Genomic DNA, 26,808 nt, shown 5'->3' with positions numbered 1-26,808 from the left:
TTGCAGGGGGACCCATATGTGTGTGTTGGGCAAGTCCTCCCCATACAACCTGTACTTATATATGCCGACATCACAGTCACATCAACTCACAAAAGTGAGAAATCTCCCTAAATAAGTGAATCATTGCAGACACACAATTAGAAATCACATCAGTAATGATTTCCTATGGCAAAAAAATCCAGCTTTTGCTGTTCATATTTTTTTTCTGCGATCTGCTGAAGCTTGAAAATTTTCAGCAAAACCCTAACTAAGCACCTTCTGTTACTACTGACTGCAGTTTAATTAAAGGTATATCTGACATTTAGAAAGAGGAAATCAGAACATAATTATGGGAGTAATCCCTGCAACTTAGGTCTTGTTTGTAGAAAGACTAGTTGTGTCACCACTTTCTCATCTGTATCTATTGATATTGAAGTAACTACAAGAACATCAAAGCCACCTGCCCATGCTACCAGAATAATTTTGGTTACAATTAGCCATAATTATAATATTGTTACTAGAATAAAAGGCAGGAACAGGAATTTCAAGAGAAGGAAATATTGTACAATAAAGATTTGAAAAATATGAAAGACAGAAAATGGTACTGTAAAAATGGAAGATAAATTCTCATTATTTTCCTGAGTTCTATTGATGTCAACTATGCAGCGTCACAAACATAAATAAATAAATACATAAATAAATACATACATAAACACAAATAAATAAAATACAATGAAATATTAAAAAAAAGATTATAACATTGGACCAAAACTGGGAAATTATGTTATCATTTACCAATTAATACTGTTAAATCACTAAAAATAATAGATGATTTAAACTATACTGCTGAGTAAAACATTTGTTAATACTGCTAGGAAGCACATACTGTTTTATTTCACAATTTGTTATTTTAGTTCTGTCTTTTATGAATTTATGTATACAAACAGCTGCAATGGAAGATATGTCTAGCTAAATAATTTTGTTTCAATGCATGTTGTCTTTCTTTATATATTTTTTAAATATTTTTTCTTGTTTTAGTTTATCTGCTTCCATTCCTAATCTCTTTTGCAATCTGAAGAAACATACTACCAGCTAAAAAAGTACTGCTATACATTACACATCTAAACTTGCATAGCCTATATATGGAAATCGGTGTGGTTTACCCCTTATTTCCTTGTTGATTTCAGCAAATTTTGGAAATGCAGGATTATATAAAATAAAACATGACTTGAAATCAGTATCAGACTGAGAATTTTGCTCTCTACTTAAAGTGGAATTCAGAATATGATTGCTCCGTGGCTGGAGTCAGTTTGACTGACCACCAAAAAATTAAATCCCTTTCTTAAGGTAAATATTTAGCACCAAAACATACACTTGCATGTAAGAAGGGTTCTAGAGTTTATCACCAGTTGATAACTCTCACATTGTGAAACTTGTAATAGAAAGGAAAATCTCACATTGTGAAACTTGTAGTAGAAAGCAACACTCAAATTACTTTAAACACAAAATACAATGCACACACAACAACATCCTCAGTTATATCAAAATTTTGTGGCACATAAAACTGCATGTAGGAAAATGCTACAAATTTTCAGCAGTAGTCTGCTTACCTTTGTAAAGTACCTTTCATTTTGCACTTTAATTGTTTCTTTTTACCATTGCATCATGCTGAATTTTAAGCTGCCATTAACACCTCGCTGCATTTCTTTCACAACGTCAGCACTTAAACTGTAACACTAACAACCCAAGCAGTCACTGAGTAGGTGTGACACCATCCATAATAAACACACTTTTCTTTTTAACAGCAGAAACTGAGCAAGATGTGTCAGCTAAAACAGTACTGTTACACATCGCCACATCAAGAAGGTAACAATCTAATTTACAAATATAAACAAAGATGTGTAGAAAACCAACGTTAGCTTCAGGCAGCATATACCTCTTCAAAAGTATTTTTCAAGGAGGCAGAAATGAAAAATGAAATTGACAATATTTCTTTGTTGACATGCCATATTCAGCAGATCAGATATGGTGACATGATGTGTTTGCCCGATTGTTTTGATGTCATTGGATAATCTTTCAGGGTGTAAGAGAAGATTTGGGAGAAGGGCAGGATCCTTGACTGTCAAAACTTGTTGCTTGGCCAGGCAACTAAAACAGAAATAAAAACAGATAATAGTAAGAAGAAATAATAATAGTTATAATCAATATACAACAACACACAATGTGGAAAAAGAACGTGTAAATGTCTTGAATGCTACAACTATACCTACATCATAACAGCAAAGCATGAGGCATAGCTAATGCATTTCATTACAGACAATTAAAGTAAGACTCATTAGATACAAATAACTGTAATAACTTAACAAGTTCACAAACTATTTACCAGACACTGAAACTTTGCATGAACTGGAAAAGAGGTGACAAATTTATTTTACTTGACTGGTTAATATACTTCATTCATGAAATCCAATTTACTGACCCACAGACCAGGTCTGAAGGCATATATAACTAGTACAATGACCAGTAGAGAACATAAAATGCATGAAAAAACAAACTACTCAGCCAGGAAACAGAAACTGCACCACAAGCAAAGTAAGAACTTTTAATAAAAAACTCTGGTGCCTCGCCACAAACAAGCCTTCCAGGAGTCAATAATACAATCAACCCATAATCTTAATATATATATATATATATATATATATATATATATATATATATATATATATATATATTAATTGTTTAATTGATCTAATTATGTGTAATTGTAATATATATATATATATATATATATATATATATATATTAATTGTTTAATTGATCTAATTATGTGTAATTGTAATATATATATATATATATATATATATATATATTAATATATATATATATATATATATATATATATATATATATATATATATATATATATATATATATATATTAGAATTATGGGTTGATTGTATTATTGACTCCTGGAAGGCTTGTTTGTGCCAAGGCACCAGAGTTTTTTATTAAAAGTTCCTCTTGCTTTGTTTGTGGTGCAGCTTCTATTTCCTGGCTGAGTAGTTTGTTTTCACATTTTCTTCATTGGTGTTTTTTTTGTAACATAAAATATATGAACTTACCACACTATTAAATTTGGTTGCGCATGTCCTTGTCTATCAACAACAGAGCAAGGGTATAGCAAACAAGTTCCATTTTGTGCTCACAAGCTCTCAGTGCTACCCCCTTGGTACCTATCACTTAAAAATGGACACAGCTCTCAAAATGCTGCCCCCCAAGCACTTAATAAATGTAGGTAACATTTTTAGCTCTTCCCCTTAAAACTATTAAAATTTTGTTTTTAGATTATCAGTATTTTACCTTTTGTTAATAGCATTCATTTAGACAGTTGTAGATATAACATGACCAAAAAAAATGTGTTGCTGTGATGCTCAGAAATAAATGTACTCAGTGGAGTACAAAGAGTATGCCTGGCTACACCCTGCACCAGAGTTATAGCCACGTAACTTTAGTCAGCTGAACCTGTTAAAACTTTCATGGATAAGTAATCCCTCTTCTTCTGCTTCAGATCTCCATGATGTTGCAGTGAGGGTCTTACACTCCTTCATCATGCTCTATAGGTGACTTCTTACTAATGGGCCAAAAAGACCATACCTGTTGAAGGGTCTTTTAAAACAGTCACATTGTTGTCCTTAGAGAAAACATAAGATGCAAACTGCCATGATGGCAAAAGGATGTTCCAGCACCTGTCACCTTCACTGCAACATCCACAGAACTGTGATACAGTTGCATGGTGTTGCTTGTCTTGCTTCCCATTAAAGTCAAATAGGTGGGGTAATTCATTTACATGCTTCATTACAAAGAAACACATCAGGATGGATAGCAGCATTACAAAATATAAACAAACTGAATAACTGACAGACTAGACAGACATACATGTTTACATCTCAACACCTAGCTACAAAATGGCAGTCAGGCTTGCACATGCTCAGTATTTATACACTTGTGCAAGCCCCTAGAAAGCTTTGTAAGCGTGTACATGCATATTGAGCTACATCCCCTCTCTTTAATGAATTGCCCACAATACAAGAACATTTGAAAAGAAACATGCAATTGTACAGACAATAAGAAATAAACACAACATTCATGTCCAACTTGCTGTGTATCTGGAACATGGTCTGGAAATATGACTTGATCTAGTAATATAGCAATTAGAACTGAGTTTAGCAACAGGGACAGTCATTGGTGAACAGTTTACATCAGGAGTTTCGGGGTTCTTCTCAGGAAGAGGGATATTCACTGGAATGTTCTCTGGAACTGGAATGCTGGATAACACACTCTAACATATAGGGTCTCTCTCACAGGTAGGATCCTGCAATACAGGGTTAGACACCAAGATTAAATGTTTCCAATTCCACCTAAATTCTGGTCCTTGTGATTTCACAACATACAATCTCGGCTCTGGGCATACACTTTTCATGGCACCAATCTGAACAAAACATTTGGACATCTGCATCCTCACTATTTCCCCTTCTCGTAATGGATTGAGCAGTTTGCTGGTCTTGTCATAACAGGACTTCTGGGATAAGTGCTTATTTAACAGATTGTCTTTCACTGATCTGTTGTTCTTGACACATGGAACCAATAATGAGCTACTAATTGGTACTGTGGTTCTGGTTTGTTTCGACAGAAGTCTCTGTGCAGGCAAACCAAGATGTTTACCATGTGGAACATTTCTGAGATTCAAGAAAACATTGCTATTGTCTCATTTCGACTTCTCTAGTAATTGTTTCGCAATTTGAACTGCATGTTTTGCCAAACCATTTGACTGCGGGTACTCTGGGCTACTCGTAACATGAGTAAAGTCCCACTCTTCAGCAAATCTTTTGAACTGCTGGCTTTTTTGTAAACTGTATACCATTGTCAGAAATAACTTTGTGCAGACAATCATGGACTGCAAAATGATGGTTCATCTTAATAATGACAGTACTAGATGCTAGATTATAAAGTAGGCAGGGCCGGCCTTAGCTGAAATGATGCCCTAGGCGAAGTAGTGCTCCGGCGCCCCCTTACACCCTGCCCACAACATACTCACAAAACAACCCTATTTGAGCCACACCCGCAGGTGGGTCACTCCCCAAGAAAGCCACTCCAGTAATTTCCTTAAATCATTTAAATGCATAAGAAGAAAAAGATACCTTGTAATGTAGTTAAACTGCAACTACCTTTGTGTGCTTATTTCCTACTTTAAATACCAAAACTGGATCATAGTCAAATGGGGCCCTAGGCAGGGTAATAAAATGCCCCCCCAGAGCAACCCCTCTTGCAGCAACCCCTACCCTCTAGCAGCAGCCCCCTCCCCAGCCACTCCAGTGTTCCATTACTTGGCTATTTCCCACCACTTACCAGATACATTGTTCAAATCTATCAGTGTGCATACTATTTTCTTATTTACTTCTACAATGTTTACAGATATTGAAATAAAATAACACAAACACAGCCATTTGCTAAACAAACAATACAGTTTCACAATGAATACAGACTTAGCATGAGCAGTAAACTTCTCTGACCTTGAAACGGCAAAACTCACATTCATTAAAATAGCATGAAAACCCACATTCATAGAAAATGCATCTGGCCAGTGGAGGATCAAGTTTACCTTCGGGCTGTTTTCAAAACAGACTACTTGCATACATTTGTTAGGGCCATGCATACACATATTTGTTTTTTTGATTCATCTTCCTGACTGTATTAAATTATATTCCTTGTATAATACAGCACCACTTGTTAGAATGGGTTTTAAATTTGTAGTTTTAAACATTCTTTTAATAAGCAATGAAACAAAATATATAAACCAATAACTACCCATTTCAGAAAATTTCAACCATAAAAGGCCACTCAAGACTTCTGTCATTATAATCAACCAATATCACTTGATACACACAATCTCTGCAGAAGTAAAACCATCTGAATAATTCTACATTAAAGAAACCTGTAACTAATGAAAAGTTTGCTACTGACAAACAACTTTACATTTTAATGTTTTATCTATAAATTCAGTGCCTGCTGCCCTTGACTAATTAATTGCCTATATTACATTAAAAAAAATGCTAAGTTAGTTATATTGCAATAGGAAATAGCAAACCAATCTCATACAAAGAACATACTCAGGGGTGTAGAACCCCTTTCCCCCTTATAATGCAAACAATCATATAGATACTACAATATCAGCATTTCATTTCCATGGTATGGGAGTAGAATCCACAGCCCTCTGCACCAAACGCAATTATGCTACCAACACTGCTTTCAGATTCTACAATATAATATGCCATTTGATAAACAAAAAACAGCTATTTGCACTTTGAAAACAGACTTAGCATGAGCAGCACTAAACTTTCTTCATCACTTATGTTTTAATTGTTATTTATAATTGATTTTTTATTAGTTTTACCATAATAAAAATAATTTTCAAACAAGAAAAAAAAGATCTGCTTTTGGCACTACAATTATCAAGAGTATGTTATGTTATTATAACACCTGATAGGAAGAGCTTGAATGTGTCCTGTGAGTTGCAGATGATGTACCCATTCCTAACAGATATGAAAGTTATGTACTTATCATAATGGTATATTTATAGGAGTTAGTACATCCTCTGTAATGACCTTACCCACATTCCTCCAAAATAACTAGAGGATGAAAGACCCCAACACAGAGACAGATTTTAAATATTGTTCTTATAAACACAGAAAGTTGCCAGAATCGCAGGGTTTGTGTTAACATGCTTTTCCTAAATGATATGAAGTCTGAAACCCAAATGTATGCCATTATTTAGTGACATCAGTCCTCGATAATTTGAGAAGATCACGAATTTTATGATAAACAGACCAAAACTATGATGCAAAAATGGGGACATTCTGTGAAATCTAGACAGTTGAGAGGTATGCTGGCTGTATCCCACCCACCTCCCCAACAAAATCCATCAACATACAAATTTTCCTCTGTCTCTCTTGCAAACATTTCTGTATTCTACTTGCAGGTTTTCAGTTCTTAACACTTTCCATTTTCAGCTACAAGCTCAAGAAATCATGTACACATGTCAACTCTCTCCGATTTTACAAAATGTCTCTGACTTTGTCTCACATATTTACCCCGTCTCATAATTTTTTTCTAAAACTTCTGGTAAACAGCTGAGGCATTTCCCTCTTAACATAAGCTTAGGTTGATATAGTAGAAGAGCTTAGTGCTGATTATTATGTGTTGTGGTTACTGAATGTGTTCTGAGATGAGAAGGTAGCCTCCAAGTTAAGCAGATACTTACACCTATCACATACTGAATCATTGTGAGTTAGCAACAGAAAGTTTTCAGCAAGCACAAGGCAGTTATCACTGGCTGTAGATGGGGTAAAAGCTGACTGAGATTACATATTGACCAGTGTAGATGAAGGGGGTGCAAGCAAAAAGGATAAGTTAATAACATACTCTTGCTATAAGATGGGGAGATAAACGACTGGACTGGGAAAAGGTGATTGTTTGTGTCTTTCGGCTTTTCCCGGTTAGGGGTCGCCACAGCGGAACTCCGGTCCGCTAATGATTGGCAGTTGATTTTGTATGTACCAGCTTGCCAGGCCTGACGCACAACCTTCAACGAAGGTAAGCCCATTCACGCATATCTCTAGACGTTCTAGACGCTCTAGCTGAGAATCGAACCGGACAGCATCTTACTGTGAGGTGACAATGCTACCACAGCAAAAAAAAAAATAAAGGATAAAAGAATGAGCTGTGACTGTTGTAATCAAAAGTGCAAAAAAAAATGTAAAAGTTGCAGAAATATGTAGGATCAGTCATGAAATCAGAAGTGGCACATTTAAATGAAATAGCTTTACCCAGAATGCTAATGTGGTCTCTACTGAACTAGTAAAAGCAATGAGCAACACGTAGTCTAACCCAATAGATCCAGATGCAGTAATTGTAATAGCAGATAATCTGAGTAGTTGCACGTGCATTAACAGTAATAGGTACATCAGAAAAATACCCTGCTCTCTGTACTGCAGCACTGTAGAACAGCAGCTTGAAATGTTATAACACTTAGTAATCAGCAGCAAGCAAAAATGCAACACCAGTGATGAAAAAAAGTGTAATCCGTAACTTTAATATTTTATGTACATTTATCAGTAACAGGCAACACTAGTTATTATCTAGTCTGTTTACTATAAATATGCTGTTTTGCTATAATATGGACCTGCACAGGGTGTAATTATTAATAAATATAAATTGTCGGTACAGTCAGCATAACTCTTTTGCACTTTGCCTTCTGTTTTGCACACATTGTACTGAAGTGTTCTTTTTTAAACTGGTTGTAACTACCACATATGTTTTAACTTGACTGCGCACATATTGTGCCTCTAAACTGGCTCATAACTATGTAAATAAAACATCAAACGTGGACTTCGGGAAGTATAATGAGTCAGAGGTAGAGAAATGGATTGCTTCTCGTAAAGATATCTATGTGTATGACCTGTAACGGATTAGCATATAAACAGAACTGGATGTGAATATAGATGCTGGACAGAGGGATGGATTTAACAGATCTGCCCCAGAGATGAGCAGCGACTGAAGTCCTAGGTTGTTCCTGAAAGCAGAAACTTTCAGAAGTAGAAGACATATTGATGATCCTTCTGGCAAGGATAAAGCCAGCAGGCATGGAGTGTTGCTCTTAAAGTTAGTCATAGAAATAAAGGTGAGGAGCAGGGCATTTGAATAACAAAACTCGATATGTAGTGCATGTACAAAGGGCAAGCTTGTGGACAGGTGCGGGGGTGATAGTTGCAACATTTACAAGAAGGAAAAATGGAAGGTGAACATAAATTGTTTTATAGTGAGTTACTTCTGTTAAACTATTAAGAATGAGAAGAAAGACAGCAGTCCAAGGCACATTAAGTGTCACGGACAGAAACAGAAGGAAAAGGGAAGATTTCTAAAACAAGATTGCACTGATTAACAATAAGCACAACAGCTGTTATTTATAGACATATATATTTGTAAGAGCATGATTGTAATGCATTTGTGCAAATGCACAGAAGGTTGAATAGCTTTACAGGTGTAAAATGTGAGCAAACAGAATATTAGTATGTGCGACTGGCAATAGTGCAGAAGTGTTTTTTTTTTTATGCCACATAAGTAATACTGATTACTAACAGGGTATACATTATAGACAAACAATAGACTACAAACATATGGATTACTTCCTTATAACAGGTAGCTTGTAGTACATTAATGTACATAGAAAATAGCCATAGTGAGGATTTAATAATTTTCAAATAATTTTTACTGTGCTGTAAAAGTTAGCTATTTGCCAAGTTTTGTTGAAAATTAGTCCAAAAAGTCAAGCTATACTCTAGACATATGGTAGGAGATAGTTTAACGACTTTAAATTGCATTATCTGTAAATGCTGTTTCCATAATTGTCAAAGGAAAAACAACTTTAAAAAGATCAACACACAGCAGGTTTAGGTTAAGGCACTTTAATCTTGCAGCAAGTCGACAAAAACGTGCTAATACAGAGTTTGTCTGGCTAGAATCAGGAAGTGAAGCTATTTTTATATATTTCTTACAAGACATTGCCTACCAAGCTGACATAATAAATTACAAGTTCTTTTAATATTATTTTATAGCAGCTGTTTGTCCATGATTTTCTGCTGGCACATTAAGTTTACAAAAAAACTTCCTAAGAAAAACAACGTGGCCTTGATGACCACCGGTCAGATACAACTTTTCACTATGCAATGTTACCATTCAAGGTACTATGGCTAATTTGAGCACAAAGCAAGTACAGATTATAGTTTATTTTTTCAAGCAGTCTTTGTTTGATGTATCTTTCTTTTCTGCAGCTGTGCATGTTTTCATAACACGAACAGAGCTGATTGTTCAAGTTCAATAACATTATAGAAAACAGTATTGTTTTATTTATTTTTTTTTTTTTGACCTAGCAGATAATCACCTGCTTTTCAGTAAATTTCCAAAAGGCATAAACATGAATTTTGCTGTGCTAGCAAATAATAGGTTAGAGAGCATCTTGCAATTTCAGAAAGCCTACTGCAGTTTGAAAAGCATCTTGTAATTTTATACAGAATTAAACTGTACATAAAATAGAATGAAATGTGTTCATCCTTTTAGCTTCTAATAAGCACTAAACATATACATTAATACATATTTTTAACAATAATATTCAAATTAATTTACAGTAACACTATCTTAATACATTTACTTCTGTGATCTTAATGTGGGCTGTCATGAACACTTACTCAGGTACAGTCACCTTGCATACTGGTATTCAAACTGTGCTTTGGGTAACTTCTTAGTGGAAATGTAGGACTATGATACTGATGAATTTTATAATTTGTTGACAAGCTTGTTTTGGGGAAGAAAGAGTCATAAAGGGTAGTTAAAAGGGGCAGACAACAATGAAAAAGGGAAAAATTATCTAAATAAATTAGTTTCAGAAAGATGCACAGAATTCTGTAGCGAAGTTAAAATGGTGATGTGGCATTTTGTTATGTGCAAAAATTCTTCATTCCTGTTACAGTTCTTTTTTAAAATATTTTTTTCACTGCAATTATTTTGTTTAAGTAGGGTTTTAATGATAATTTTCTAATGTTTTAATAGATGAATGGCAACACAACTATCTTGCAAACAGAACACTTTCCATGTTGCTGTTTGTCATGGCATTAGAATGCATTTCAAGTTAAAACATTTTACTGCCACTAATCTATGTGGTATGACTGCTCAAAAACAAATCTTTACAAAAGAACTTGCTGTAAGAACAATTTAATAAAGCCATTCTGACCTGAAACTGTTTTTGGTTTCTTTAACCACTTTTGACTGCAAATGTCATGTTTTTTCGAGTTGTAGCAGTCTTATAGTTAGTCATTTTTAAGAAAGATTGTGAACCTGTCTTCCTTTCTGTACCTTTTAGTAGATTTTTACTGTTTTCATATATTTAGCTTTAAATACTCAGACTGCTGAAAGTTGAAACATCATATTTCAAGCACTACTGAATATGTATGTACGTCTATAGATACATAGATAGATAAAAAACAGTTGTTGCCAAGAGCAGTTTCAGTTAACTGCTCTTGGGTAAACTGCTTTGACTGACTTGCTTTGCAGTGGGTCCATAAAATTCCCTCTCTTCATACTATTTATTTTCCACTGAATAGAATCACACACACACACACACACACACACACACACACACACACACACACACACACACACACACACACACACACACACACACACAGTTTTCACCAAATGTATTGTGTTTGTTCCATTTCTCTGACCTGCAGCTCGTAATTAACTTTGCATCACACCTGGAAAGTGATCAATATTTCTAAAGCACATACCTGTTATTCTGACGCATTATTTTAGTCAGCTTTCTTCACTGAACTAACTTGAATTCCGCGCGTGACAGCAGACATTTTTTTTTACTTGTTGAAGCACTCTTGGCTGGCCAACCTGAAATAAAAGTGGGAGGGCACTTTCTCCTTCCCTTCTCCGTATGGTTTTATTATTTTGCAATCTTCTCGGCGCCCTTCACTCAGAGACAGGGTGCCGAGCAGATCGCAAAATAACACAAGTACATTAATTAAAATGAATAAGTAAATACTTAAAATTCCGCCCTTTATGAGGCCGGCTGTATGGCGCCCTAGGCGGTCGCCTAGTTTGCCTATGCCTAAGGCCAGCCGTGAAAGTAGGCCAATCTCAAACCAAATCTAATAAGAGTCTACTAACAACAAGTAATGCTAACTATTCCACTCAAAAATGACTGTAGCTACTGTCAACGCAGGTAGTTCCAGAATCTGGTTAAGCTGAAGTGGTTCCTTCTGTTGATGAGGCTTTGTACTATTGCACACTGAACAAGATGAAAGTGCTCTCTCAATGTCCTGTGACATAGAAGGCCAAAATACTAGTCCTCTCACACTTCTTTTAGTAGAATTAGTTCCTGGGTGGCCACAATGCAAAATAGTTATATACTCTTGTTGCAATAATTTTGTAAGAATTACTTTTGGACCTTTCATGATGACACCATTGTCAAACAAAATCGCATCTCTGTAAGGAAAATAAGGTTGCACTTCTACTGGTAAACAAGATTGCTTTGAAAGCCATCCTTGACTGATAAAGTGGTTGAGCTTCAGAAGAACTGGATCTGAGGCTGTATGACTTTTAAGCTCATCAAGATGTGTGTAAGAAATATTTTTCACTTCCATGACTTCAAAATCAAGTTTCTTATTTTTGTGCTGTTCAGTGGTATTTCTGGGTGATCTGGATAAAGTATCAGCAAGATAAAGAAGTTTGCCTGTCATGTAGACAGGATTGAAATTATACTTTTTGCAGTTTCAACATCATGTGTTGCAATCTGGCAGGAGCTGTATGCATCAGCTTTCTCAAAATAGTGACTAGAGATTGGTGGTTGGTTTCAATCTGGATAGGTTTACCATAAATATAATCATGGAACTTTGAACATGCAAACACAATTGCCAAGAGTTCTTTCGCAATCTGAGCATAGTGCATTTCAGATTGGGTAAGACTACCCTCTTGAAGAATGACTACACCAAGACCAAACTTCACAGCATCACAAGAAAGAGTAACTGGTTTGTGAACATCATAGTCTCTGAGAGTTGGTGGACTGGCAATTCTTTGTTTCATGACATCAAATGCTCTCTGGTGTTGTTCTAACCATGATCAGGCTACATCTTTGCATGTCAGTTCTCTAAGAGCTGCTGAAAGTTGGTTTAACTCTGGAATGAACTTGCCTAGATAGTTAACCATGCCAATGAAAACATTGTAAGGCTTGAATATTGTCTGGAGCTGGGATCTCAAGAATTGCTGCTTTGCTTGGAAGGATCTGGTCGTAAGCCTGAACTGATAAATAAATAACCAACATAAGTAACTTCTCATAGCCTGAATTTGTACTTCTGAGAATTCAGCTTAAGATTCACTTCATGTGCTCGTTCCAGAACTTTCTTTAAGTTTCTGTCATGCTCTGCTTCACCATTACCTCCCACTAGAATATTATCTATTATAATAGCACACATATACACAGAAAAAAAATTTGCTCCATTGCACGCTGGAAGACTTCACTGGCAGAATTTATCCCAAATGACATTCTCAAAAATCTGCACCTGCCAAAAGGAGTACTGAAAGTGGTTAGCAATGAAGATTTTCGATCAAGCACAGTTTGCCAAAATGAACTCTTTGCATCCAAGACAGAAAACACAGTGGCATTTTGCATGAGAGCAGTGACTTCTTCAAATGTACACATTGGATGAGAAGGTCTTTTCAGTGCTTTGTTAAAATCATCTGAGCTACAACCATGGAAGATAACCATTCTGTTGGCATATCTACTGGACAAATCACACCTTGCTGCACGATTTTATCTAGCTCGGCCTTGACTCTGTTCTGCATAGGTACTGGACCTTTCTGGGCTGGTGTGACAACTGGACTGACATCTGGGTCTAGCCATCGAATATACAACTGGGAGTTTGCCTAGTTTGTCTTTGAAAAGATCAGCATAGGCAGAAAAAATAGTCTGGGTGAAATTAGAACAGTGGTCTTTTAAGCTGACAAGATGTACTGCCTTATTAAATGAAAGCAGGCCCATTTACAAACTGTCTCTGAGACCTAATAATGACTGTATGTGCTTTTTGACCACGTAAAATTGCAAGTCATAAGTGTTCCCAGCAGGGTTGGGAGAGTGGCCTAATGGTTAAGGTGTTTGCCTTGCAAACACAAGGTACAGGGTTTGAGTCTCACAAGGGATAACTGGCTAGGCTTAAAAATGGCTCACAAGGACAGTTAGCTTAGTACTAATCTATGAACCTATGAACCTATGGGTAGCACAAAAACACTACCAAACCCTCAGTTTGATCTCTTCACCTCCATAACCAACAAGCTTTGCACACTTTGCCAAATCAATCTTCTTACCAGCACATACTCTAGCAAATATTTCTGCAGACATAACATTGCACTTTGAACCTGTATCAGCTTTGAGCTCTACGGGTTTTTCATGTGTCTGATTAGTACAAAATACTTCATTCTTTGCCCATAAATCTTCTGCACTGACTGTTTCATTAAGCACAGACACACCAGCAACATAAAAAGTAGGGTTACAGCTTTCTAATTGATCAACTTGTCTCATTGAATGTTGCCTTTTAATAAAAGAATGCCTGTTATTTGATTTACATAACCTTTTGAAATGATTCCACTTATTGCATTTGTGGCATTCCTGGCCAAAAGCTAAGCACTTTTCTCTTTTGGGCTCATAATTTTCACCACAGTTATGACAGTTGACTATGAAACTAGGTCGAGGCACATGCTTTGAGTTTGCTGACTCACTCTTTTGCTTCACCGAGACTGTGCACACTCTGGAATTTGCTAGAAAAGTACAATGTTTCCCAGTGACTGCTGCAGGGCTTATAGTTCCTGCCATGTGCTTGGGCCTGTTTCTTTTAACCATGTGCTGCATACTATCAACATGAGCACTATAAGATACTGAAAGCATGCGTTTCTCATTTCTAAGCATATTTGTGTGCTTTTCTGTGAGCTCATATATCTGACAAATCTCAATGGCCTTATTGAAAGTTAAATCACTGTCACAAAGCAAAATCTTCCTCACAGCATCATCTTTAATACCACACACAAATCTTTTAACTCATACCTTAAATCACCAAATCTGCATGGTTTAGCCTTATTTCTCAAGTCAGTTATATATGCTGCAAAAGTTTCCCCAGGCATTTTATCTCTTGTGTAAAATAAGAGCCTTTCCATTGTAGTATCCATTTGGGGTTTACACAGTTTTCCATATTTATGTTTTAAGCACTATGGGTCTTCCCTTGACTCACTTGGTACCACTATTTTTCCTCCTCCACTCCAAATATCGCAGGAGCATACACAAATGAATGCTCTCTCTCTATGGCTTTTGAACAAGTTAAATTAAGCAGAATAAATGCCTTTATAAGGTAATCTTTATCAGAAAATGTGGCTTGTATGAAAATATTGTACTCTCACTCAAACACTCTCCAATTCTCAGCTATATTATTGTCAAATACAATTGAAGCTTGTTTTTGAAATCCATCTGCCATACAACAAAGTATGTCCAGACACACTGTAAAAATGGCCATTGTAATTATGTATGAACATGCACACACAGCCAGTACTTGTGATAATATTCAAATGCACAATAAAATCTTTGAAATACTATACTTTGTGAAATATGTTTTGAAATGGCTGTTTTTTGTGAAATAACTGCACTGTAACACTGCACAAACATGCAAACTCTCTATATACATCAGATATCTTGAATAGCTTTAAGAAAAGCAAAAAAGTATGTGCTTTGAGCCACTTTGAAACAAATGTGGTTGTTTTCCTTATTTTATTCATTTTATGTGATTTGAACTTTACTTCAAACATTTTCCGTAGTTATTCAAATATTTTTATAATATGTCACAGTTTCTGACATTTTGTTTACTGCAAAATTAGTTTAGAATGTTGTGAGTGCTTCATTTTATATTTTGCAAATAAGAAATCATTTAAGTAAGCTTTGAAACCTGAAATACGTTTCTGACCTGTTTTTGCGAGTTAAACGTGCAATAGGGATGATCCATTTCTCTATATTCCTCCACCTTTAACTGAGAACTTGTCAGTCCTGAATCTGGATTTCTGGATCCCAGTCTGACAAAATGTCACTCATCTTGTTTCCCACTAAAGATGAACAGGTGGGGTTGATCGTTTACATGCTTCATTACAAATAAACACATCAGGGTGGATAGCAGCATTGCGAAATATAAACAAACTGATTAACTGACAGACTACACTGACATGCATGCTTACATCTCAATACCTAAATACAAAGTGGCAGTCAGGCTCACACATGCTCAGTATTTATACACTTGTGCAAGCCCTTAGAAAGCTTCTTAAAGGTGTACACACATATTGATCTACACATGGTGAGGGTGTTGACAAATGGCAGGGTTGCCATCTGAGGCTGCAATTTGAACATCAGGTCTCTGCCAGGCAACCCTTCCAATGGCAGTCTCATTTTGTCAGCTAAATCTTGCTGGCATTTTTGCAGGTAAGACAAATAGTTAATGGCCTCAAAGTAAATATGGAGAATATGTAAGTATTCTTCCCAAATATTTTCATGGCCCAGGATTCTTTAACTGGAAGATGGACACCAGGATTTTGCAAAGTAAAACCTTTTCTTTAAGAGCTGCTGTAGTAATAATGTAATCTGGCTTTACAGTCTCTGTTCAGCATGTCTAATCTTTACATGGCCATGGGATCTTATCTGGCATCCAACATAAACTTAAGTCTATAGGCACAACAATTCCTGGACTTCATAAATACAGAGACCATTGACCAACTAGTGAATTTGCCCACTAGACTGTCCAACATACTGGATCTCTTACTCCTAAATATGGAAGAATGCTCCACCTCCCTCTGTGTCTCATCCTCCCTGGTATGGTCCGAACATGAAAATGTCTCCTTCAAAATCAAAATCAACTCTGTAACCCTAGTAAAACAAGTGGCAGTTAGCAACTAATCCAAGACAAAGTATCTTTTATTAAGAGATGGTTTGAAAAATGAATACCCCTCCAAACCCTGAGAACACAGGAGCCTACACTGAAATGCTCTCAGATACTCTGTAAAACCATGAAGATGACTGCATAGAGGCTGCTGTACCTATCTAATGTAAGCCTAAAACTAGGCCCAGAAACAAACCTCCCTGGTGGCATACCAAATTAAGCCATCCACCTATAACTAGAGAGCTTGTACTGGCTGTTCTTGCTTAAATGAAGTACACAGCCCCATTGGGTCTCTGATAAAAGTTCAGGTTGCCTCCTGAACACTCTAAAATATGACCTGTCAGGACCCCTGGAATCACTGCTTAATTATAGTCTTAAACCAGGCTTGGTGCCACGAGACTGGAGGACTGTGATGGTCATTTCCCTTCATAAGGGAGGACCTTCAACAGATCATGGAAATTGTGGACCCATTAATCTGACTAGTCTTATTTGGAAAGCTATGGAAATAATTATCATGGAAACCATCAGCAAGGACATAGGAGGGCTCCAGACACTAGCTCTTTCCTAGTTTGACTTTGTCAGAAGAAGGCTATGCTTACTGAACCACGCAGACCTCTTTGAAAGGGTCACTAAGGCAAAGGATGAGAGGAAGGTGGTGCACACTGCCTCCCTAGATCTGGCTACAGCTTTTGATACAATACCTTACTCAGGCATTGTCAAGAAACGTATGGAAATAGGCATCAACCCCTTTATGACATGCTGGATAACTAACTACCTGGCTCATGGAGAGAACAAAAGAGGTTACAATCAGTAAAGCCACCTCCACAATGAGGATGGCCACCAGTGGAGTCCCTTATGACTCTTTGCTGGGCTTGGTCCTCTTTAGCATCTACTTCTTAGTGGTCAAAGCAAATATCAAAGCCCTCTGCCTGTCCAAGTGTACAGATGATGAGCAGTGGTTGCATTGTTGCCTCACAGCAACAGGTTCTTTGGTTCATTTCTTAGCTGTGGTTCCTTTTGTGCAGAGTCTGCATGTCCTTCCTGCATTCATGTGGGTGCTCTGGTTTCCTTACATGTTACAAAGACATGCATCTGGAGCATTTCTCCCAGGGCCTCCACTGAAAATTGGATTAGATCCAAGTCAGACTTTCCCAGTAAACAAATGTTTAATAATGATTGCAAACTTGAGAACAGTCACTGAATTCTCCCAAGAAGAGAACACCCATCAGGAAGGTTTAACAAAGACAAATCCATGGCTTAAAACCCAAAACCAAGAAATGTGTTATAGTACCTTTTGGGAAGTGAGCCAGCCTGCATAACTATGTCTTCAATAAAACACTCCTAAAGGTTGACTCACTAGTCCTGGATCTGGGAATTTATGTAGCTAGCAACCTAGCCTTCCACCAATATCTGTCCAAGCTAGTAAGAAAACGCTTCTATGTTGCTCAGCTTATAAGCAAGGGCATGGCGTCTAAGTCCATAAAGGTCATTGCACCACTGTACTTATCCCTTATCGGATCCATCATAGATTATAATATCCCTTCAGTATGTACCTGACTGGAAACATGCAGCAACTGGAATGTCCACAAAGGTTACTTAAAAAAAAGGACAGGGAGTAAACGCAGTGTCCTATGCTGCTCACCTCAAAGCCTTGTCTTTTTACACAATATCATGCAAACTTCTGAAAAGTGATCTTTGCTTGGTATACAAGGTATTCCTGGACACTGTTTTGATGAAACTTTTCCACATCCACAGAACTTCTAGAGCAAAAGACCTAAATGTTGATTGCAACATCAAAAGGACATGTCAGTGAGACAGGTTTATTTCTCAGAGAATTCCCATTCTCTGGAACAGGCTCCCCCATCCTTGTGAAGCAGAATTCCTCTCTAACCGCATTTGAAAGCAACTTGGACAAATGGATGGGTAATCAGAAGTCAGCCCTGGTCCCGTGCCTATTTCTTTGATGGACAAAGGCAGTCAGTAAATTATCTTGTATATAAAAAAAAATTGTGGGTCACATTTGGATTGCATGGCTAGGCTTATAAGGGACTTACTGGTCATTAGCCTTGTCTATACCTATGAACCTGTGAGAGGTAACAAAATCTGAAGAAAGAGCATTTTTATTTTTGATTGTGATGTGAACATTTAAAAAAAGGTCCAGGAAAGGTCTATAAAATAATTTCTGTCTTTGATCTGGGAGAAGAGGTTCTATTATCTCTTGAGACAGCATTTGATCTTGAATAGGAGGGAATAAGGTGGCTTGATTTGATGGATGAAGAGAAATACCTTGAAAGGGAGGAAAGGAATACAACTGCTAGTTGTAACCTTCTTGAATGAGTGACAGAACCCAAGAGTCTGAAGTCTACTACAGAGAGAAGTGAAGACCCACACAATGAGAAAACTATACAAGATTTCCTGGGTGGAGAGAGACAATACATAAAGAGGCATATTGTCATTTTGTTTCCTCAGATTGTGGTTCGTTTTGGGAGGACCCTACTTTCTTTTTTGAACCTCCCTGACATTACTTTTTGAAATTCTGTTTGCCTGTGCTTTGCTGAGAAAATTTATTGTTTTTTTTTTTTTTTTTAATTTAAGGAACCACAATTGGAATAATCGTTTCTATTATATTTTGGCAAGGAGGGGTGAAAATCTGGGTAACCCTCTGAATTAACTTTTCCTTTTCATCAAACCTTTTAATGACCTCAGCAGAGGAAGGGCCAAAGAACATTTCTTTATCCAGAAGAGCATTCAAGATCTCAGCTTTGACATCCTGAGAATGCATCCAGGCAAATATTCTCATCAATGACACTGTGACAGCTGTTCTAGGCACGGCACTAACAGTGTCATTAGAATGTTTAGAGAATATTCGGTTAACTGAGCCACAGAGAATTCTAATGAGTTTAATGATTCCTCAATCTCTGAAGAGAGGAGGGGTCAGCAATTAACTTTTTCATACTGTCAAAGAAAGCCAGCAGAAGCAGACATTTTGAGTCTGAAGGCTAAGATGGAAGATGTATACGCTTTCTTCCCAAACCCATTAATGGTTTCCCCCAGGATGTCAGAAGGAATAGGGTTAGCTGCCATAAGGAGTTTGGCAAAACATGATTTTGTCCAGTAAATAACTGCAGGATCTGACTTGGGATTAGAAAATAGGCATTTCTGGGACTGGGGCACATTTTGTAATTTATCAGACATTCTGGGAGCAGACAGTTGTCTAACAGGGAATTTGCTGGTTGGAAAGAAAGCATCCTTTAAGGCTGATAACACAGGAGGAGTAGCTGCAGGTTGAGGGAAATCCACTTGTAACAAATCATAATATATTTGCTAGAATTCTTGTTTTCCTTCTGAAATAAATCCTTCATACTGGCAATAGTATCAGAAAATAGCAACTGTTCAGCAGAAGAACCTGAAGAATAAATTTCTCCAGATTCAGATTCCCCATTCTGTGGAGTGGGAATTTCAGAAACACAATCTAAGGCAGAATCCTATCCTTCAGAATGAGAATAAGAATCTGAAAGTGAGGAAAATCTTTTCCTATTTAAATGAGAAGATTCAGCATGTAAAAAACTGAAGGGCTTTAAACAGACCTTTAGCAAAGCCCAGCCAGTCCTCCTTACCTGTTTTAGGAGAAGATAGAAGTCTAACCTTATGTTTCCTTTTTTAGAAGTTCCCCCCAAAAAAGAGTGGTTAGAAGGACATTCTCTTCCCCAGGAATGAAGCTCTTCATTTAGGTAAGCAAAGGAGCATCATCTGGTCCCTTCTCCCATGCCAGCAAGTGTGGTTCTCCCTTACACAGCAAGTGCATCTGCGCATAGTGGGCATGTCTTCCTCTGATTCCTTAGTGACTTCCTGAGGAGCAACACCTGAGGGACCGAGAGAAAAAGAGATGATCAGTCTGAGGAACAACAGGCAGTCACAGAGGAGTCATCCATCAGTTCTGAGGTGAAAGGGAAGCAAAAGCCAAGACAGAAGCCTCCTAGATAACATCTTTCTCTGTGTGGATTAGGGATGGAATTATTAAGTTACTGGGATCCAGCTTCATGACTTTGCTGCAAAAGGTGCCTGACAAGCACCTTGCTGTATTTTGAAGAGTCAGTCTTACCTCTTGAGTGAAAAAATAAGTTCTGAGGTAAAATCCTTTAGTGACTAACAACAATCACATTGTGATGACCCTCCACTGGACCAGCAATTTGATTTGGTGTAGTGGTATGTTGCTCTGACTGTTTTGCATAGGGTCCTGGGTTCAATACTTGGCAATGAAATTTATGGTGGTAGCACAGCATTTTGGGGGGATCCACCTTGGATCCCGGGAACTACTGCCCTATCAGTCTGACGAGCCTGATCTGCAAGGCCATGGAACGTATTATCATAGAACTTATAAACAAAGACATTGGCAACCTTAAAACACTGGACCCCACCCAGTTTGGGTTCGTGAAGGACCGATCTTGTCTCCTGAACCTTATTGACTTCTTCGAATCAGTATCCAGAGCTGTAGATGAGGGTAAGGCAGTCCACACAGCCTATCTGGACCTTGCCAAGGTCTTTGACACCATCCCCCACTCTGGAACCATAGATAAACTTACTAAGCTGGGCATTAATCCCTACGTCACTCGATGGGTTGCCAATTGGCTTACTGACAGAACCCACACTGTAAAAGTAGCTGACTCCAAATCCAGCTCCAGACAAGTGACAAGTGGTGTACCTCAGGGTTCAGTCCTGGGACCTCTCTTGTTTGGCATCTACTTCTCTGAAGTACAGGCCAACACTAAGGGACTCTGGCTGACAAAGTTCGCAGATGACTGCAAACTGGGAGCCATTATTGAATCCCCAAATGATGTGGATACTCTAAAAAAGGGCCTAACAGAAACAGATGCTTGGTGCCAGAGCCATGGGCTCAAGCTCAATGCCAAGAAATGTATATTTATCCCCTTTGGGAAAAAACATGTACCCATGAATTATCACATAGGTGGCAGTACACTAAACACCAAAAGTGTATTAAGAGACTTAGGGACACAGGTGGACAGTGGTCTCACCTTCAATAACCACATCGCCACAACAGTCAGGGAATCTTTCTATGTGGCACACCTCATCATTAAGGGGTTTTCATCCAGAAAAAAGGAGGTCATTGTCCCACTGTACTCATCCCTCATTAGCCCCATTATAGAATACAATGCCTCATTTGGTATGTACCTCTCAAGACATCTGCAGCAACTGGAAAGGCCGAGAAATACCTCACTAAAAGAATCACAGGCCTAAAGCAGATGCCCTATGCTGACCACCTTAAAAATCTCCAGCTATACTCTGTCGCATATCGTCTACTCCGAGGCGATCTCTGCTTAACATACAAGGCCATGTCAAACCCAGAGCTGTTGGACATGCTACACTTAAAGAAATCCCAATCCCTCAGAGCCACAGGCTCCAGTGATCTAAATCTTGTCATCACAATAAACAAATCATGCTGGAGTAATAGGTTCCTGACCCAGAGATTCCCCAGACTCTGGAATAGACTGCCCATACATGTCAAGCAGAGAGCCTCTTTGGCCCTCTTCAAAAGGAACCTTGATGATTGGATCGGAGAAAGAAAATTCACCCCGGGGATCACATCAGTCACCCTGCTAGACAGGGGTCCAGGGAAGTAAACAGTGTAGGAAGAAATAGCCAGGGAATTGTTATGGCTAGGCTTGTATAGGCCCTAGGGCTGATAGCCTAGTACCAACCTATGAACCTATAAGTAATCAATGAGCTTCATTTCTTACTCCGGCAACAGTGAGGGATGTTCACTGAGAAGATAACAAGTACACATAGTATTTCCAGATGCAGCTCTCTGCATCAAGTGCAATTTCCCTTAAGAGCACACAGAGACCACAGTCAGTCCGGGACTGGTTTCTCCCTCTTCCTCCAGATCCCCAGTAAGACGCCCCACTGGCACAGCTATAGAGTTGTGATTTCAGCTGAGTGACCAAGCCAAGACCTCCAGCATCCTCTATGGCCAATCAGTGCTTCATGTCCCTGCCCAAGTAGCTGACACACACACACACTTTTTGAGATTTTATTCACACACACACACACACACACACACACACACACACACACACACACACACACACACACACACACACACACACACACACACTCACTCACACCCTGGGAAAGGCTGGCACAGGTTTACTAGCTATGTCCCCTTCTGCCCAGACCATAATGTAGTTATCACTGCCACCCATCACTCCTTATCAGCTACTTTAAGGCCCTTAACAAAGGGTGTCCAATCTTACTGTATAATATTAATACTAATATAAATGGAAGTTTGACCAAGAGCAAGGCTATTAGGAGTGGCCCACACAGAGTCACCAAATAAATATGCAAGTACTCTCAAAACTTAAAATATCTCTATCAAAAATCAGCATATTTAATGTTGCATTAAGCTGATAAGGGCTGGACAACTGTCTTGCTTATAGAGAAGTCTGCATATTGTAGTTAGCTGAGAGAGAGGTATTTGATGTGGTAGTTCTAAATAGTTTAATTCTCTGAGAACTAGGTAGTGCTGTGTTCTATTTTTATAGTTTACTACAAAGTTGGCTACTTTATTATAACATTGTTCAGATTTGGACAGTTGTAAGACCTGAAGATTAACAAAGACTGGGAAAGCATAGAGGACAGATCGCAGTAAGAAAGCTGAAGCTATATGTCTCCTGACTAACTTTTCTTTAATTTAATGTAACATTTGACAAAAACTTAATTCAATGTAAAGCCATAAATAAAGGGCTTTCTGTAGCACTGTCATCAGTTGTCTGACCTCATACATAACCGTATGATCATTTCATTTTTCAATACATTAGAAATCCCAGTATCTATAATGCTTCTGTGCAGTCTCTATAACAGTCTTTATTATTGTTATTTATCTTGGATGAGGAATACTGTAATGTAAATGGGTTTTCTTAGTAGGTTTTATAAATAATTTATATAAAGTCTAACTTCTGCATCACTATAAAACACATCTAAAAAGATTCAGACAGAATAGAATTTTAGATACCAACCTATGTGTATATTTTTAGTATATTGCATAAAATTTCTGCAAGTGTTTGCTCTATATGCCCATGTACAAACGCATTACAAAAAATGAAGTATTTTTTAAAAATGGTTGAAGCACATTACTAGACCATCTACATTTGTTTTTGCAGACACATATGGAATGCATAGCAGGGGATCAGACAGGCACTCATAACAGTATCTATTTAATTTTTCCAAGTGTCTTGGGTTTCTAATGCCATGACAGGAATGGGTTCCATGTCTAAGCTGGAGTATAATTATAGATCATGAAATTACATTTTTTCAGTCTTTTTTTTATCAATTTTGTTTTTATTTTTCAAATACATTTGAATGAATTCCATAGTGTTTATACATAACATCTTAAATAACTATGTACACTATTTACATTAGCCTGGCACTATAACAGATCTTAATGTATACAGTTACTTTATAAGTATGTCCAATCCATTATCAGAGTGTCTGATCAATTATTGTAAAGTGTCAATCAACGATAAGACTTTTCCCCAAGGGTTGTTGATAAATGGCTATGGATAAATTCTTAGTTCTTTAATTTTAATTTCCAATAATGCTGTGGTCCTCAGTAAGCTGCAGAAGTCTTCCAAAGCTGGTATTGTGTTTGTATTCCATCTTCTTGTTATACACTTCCTTGAAATTGCAAGTCTTGTTCATACTAAATACGTTTGACCTATCAAATGAGGACCATCGTTCACATTTAATAATATAAGACCTTTAGTTAAATAAAATGATTCATTAAATAAAGCTTGTAGAAAGTTATTAATATTATTCCAAAATGGCTTAATTTTAGCACAGTCAAAGAAAATGTGGTTCCAATATGCATTTTGTACTTGCTCACATCTCCAACATATTCCATTTAAAGAAAAACTAATGTTACTGACTATGTCTGGGGTTAATAATGCTCTGTGCAAGCATTTCTAATTAAAAAACTTTCCAGTACTGTGTAAAGGATGTATATTTTATCAATAATAAGATATTGGTTTTATTATCTTCAGTTAACTGTATTGAATGTCCTTTTGTTATATATTTCCAATATGAGGTTTTGGGTGTTGTTTTATAGTTTATCAATATTTTGTAAAATTTTGAAATATTGTTTCCCATGTCAAAGTCATTATATATGATTTCATATATGTATTTCATAAATTTAGGTCTTCTTCTTCTTTCGGCTGCTCCCGTCAAGGGTCGCCACAGCAGATTAACTGTTTCCATTTCTTCCTGTCCTCTGCATCTTGCTCTGTCACACTAACCACCTGCATGTCCTCTCTCACCACATCCATAAATCTTATCTTAGGCCTTCCTCTTTTCCTGTTACCTGGCAGCTTCATCCTTAGCATCTTTTTCTCAATATACTCTGCATCCCTCCTCAGCACATGTCCAAACCAACGTAATCTTGCCTCTCTGGCTTTGTCTCCAAACCTTCCAACCTGGGCTGACCCTCTAATATACTTATTCCTAATCCTGTCCACCCTCGTCACACCCAGTGCAAATCTTAACATCTTCAACTCTACAACGTCAAGCTCTGACTCCTGCTTTTTGTCAATGCCACTGTCTCCAACCCATATAACATAGCTGGCCTCACTACCCTCTTGTAGACCTTCCCTTTCACTCTTACTGGTACTCATCTGTCACAAATCACTCCTGATACTCTTCTCCACCCACTCCATCCTGCCTGTACTCTCTTCTTTACCTCTCTTCCACACTCACCATTACTCTGAACTGTTGATCCCAAGTATTTAAACTCATCCACCTTCACCACCTCTACTCCCTGCATCCTCACTATTCCTCTATCCTCCCTCTCATTCACACACATATATTCTGTCTTAGTCCTACTGACCTTCATTCCTCTTCTCTATAGAGCATATCTCCACCTCTCCAGGGTCTCCTCCACCTGTTCCCTACTCTCACTACAGATCACAATGTCATCTGCAAAAATCATAGTCCACGGCGACTCCTGTTTGATCTCGTCTGTCAACTTGTCCATCACCATTACAAATAAGAAAGGGCTCAGAGCTGAACCTTGATGTAATCCCACCTCCACGTTAAATGCATCCGTCACTCCCACCGCAGACCTCACCGCTGTCACACTACCCTTGTACATATCCTGTACCACTCTTACATACTTCTCTGACACTCCCGACTTCCTCATACAATATCATAACTCCTCTCTAGGCACCCTGTCATATGCTTTCTCTAAATCCACAAAGACACAATGCAACTCCTTTTGACATTCTCTGTACTTCTCCATCAACACTCTCAAAGCAAACATCACATCTGTAGTGCTCTTTCCTGGCATGAAACCATACTGCTGATCACTAATCATCACCTCCCTTCTTAACCTAGCTTCCACTACTCTTTCCCATAACTTCATGCTGTGACTGATCAATTTAATCCCTCTGTAGTTACTACAGCTTTGCACATCACCCTTATTCTTAAAAATCGGTACCAAAACACTTTTTCTCCATTCCTCAGGCATCCTCTCACTTTCCAAGATTTCATTAAATAATGTAGTTAAAAACTCCACTGCCATTTCCCCTAAACACATCCATGCTTCCACAGGTATGTCATCTGGACCAACAGCCTTTCCGTTAGGTATTTCTTTAAATGAAGAATTGTTAATTATTCTACTTAAATCTTGCAAATATGACAAAATACTCTGTAAAGTTAGCCAGTCCTGTTGTGGAATTTTGTATGTTGTTCTTATTACTTGCATATCTAAATCTTTTAGTTCTTTGATACATTGCAGCCAACAAACAAATCCTTACTGTTCCTAGGAATTAACAATTTCTCTCTATATTTTATGTGTAAAGTTCTTTGTGACTATGAATGGTGTTAGAAAAATCAAACCAGATTTTTAAATCTATATTTGCATTAATAATTTTCCTAAATGAATCAATGTAATAATCATACGAGTTTTAGTGGGTTTAGTTATGTTATATTGCATACTAATACATATGTGCCATGGCAAGTTGTTTTTATCTATTTGAATTTTTTTTTGTAAATCAAATTAATTTATTGATATTACAGTTAATAATTCTTTCCAATTTGCAGAGTAATTTGGACTTATCCAATCTGAGATTGGTTTAGATATTGATGCTTTTACATATGTTTCTATGTCAGGAAAGTTTAATCCTCCCTGTTTCCATGGTCTGATATGATGTATTAAAGCTATTCTGTTTCTTTTGGGAAA

General features: G+C 37.4%; 1 protein-coding gene across 1 annotated transcript in view; it reads right to left on the bottom strand.

The window, feature by feature from the left end:
• Positions 1-728: 728 nt before the first annotated feature.
• SYT10 (synaptotagmin 10) overlaps positions 729-26,808 on the bottom strand; it is a 305,614-nt gene continuing 279,534 nt past the window's right edge. Inside the window, exon 7 of the mRNA XM_044087458.1 lies at positions 729-2,127. Within this exon, the coding sequence (XP_043943393.1) occupies positions 2,056-2,127 (72 nt within the window). The 3' untranslated portion in view covers positions 729-2,055. The remainder of the gene's footprint in view (positions 2,128-26,808) is intronic.

The sequence above is a fragment of the Protopterus annectens genome, chromosome 11.part0, assembly GCF_019279795.1.
Source record: "Protopterus annectens isolate FY-2018-M chromosome 11.part0, PAN1.0, whole genome shotgun sequence".
NCBI classification, from domain to species: Eukaryota; Metazoa; Chordata; order Ceratodontiformes; family Protopteridae; genus Protopterus; species Protopterus annectens.
The sequence above is the reverse complement of the archived record's forward strand: the minus strand, read 5'-3'. Positions and strand labels throughout refer to the sequence as shown.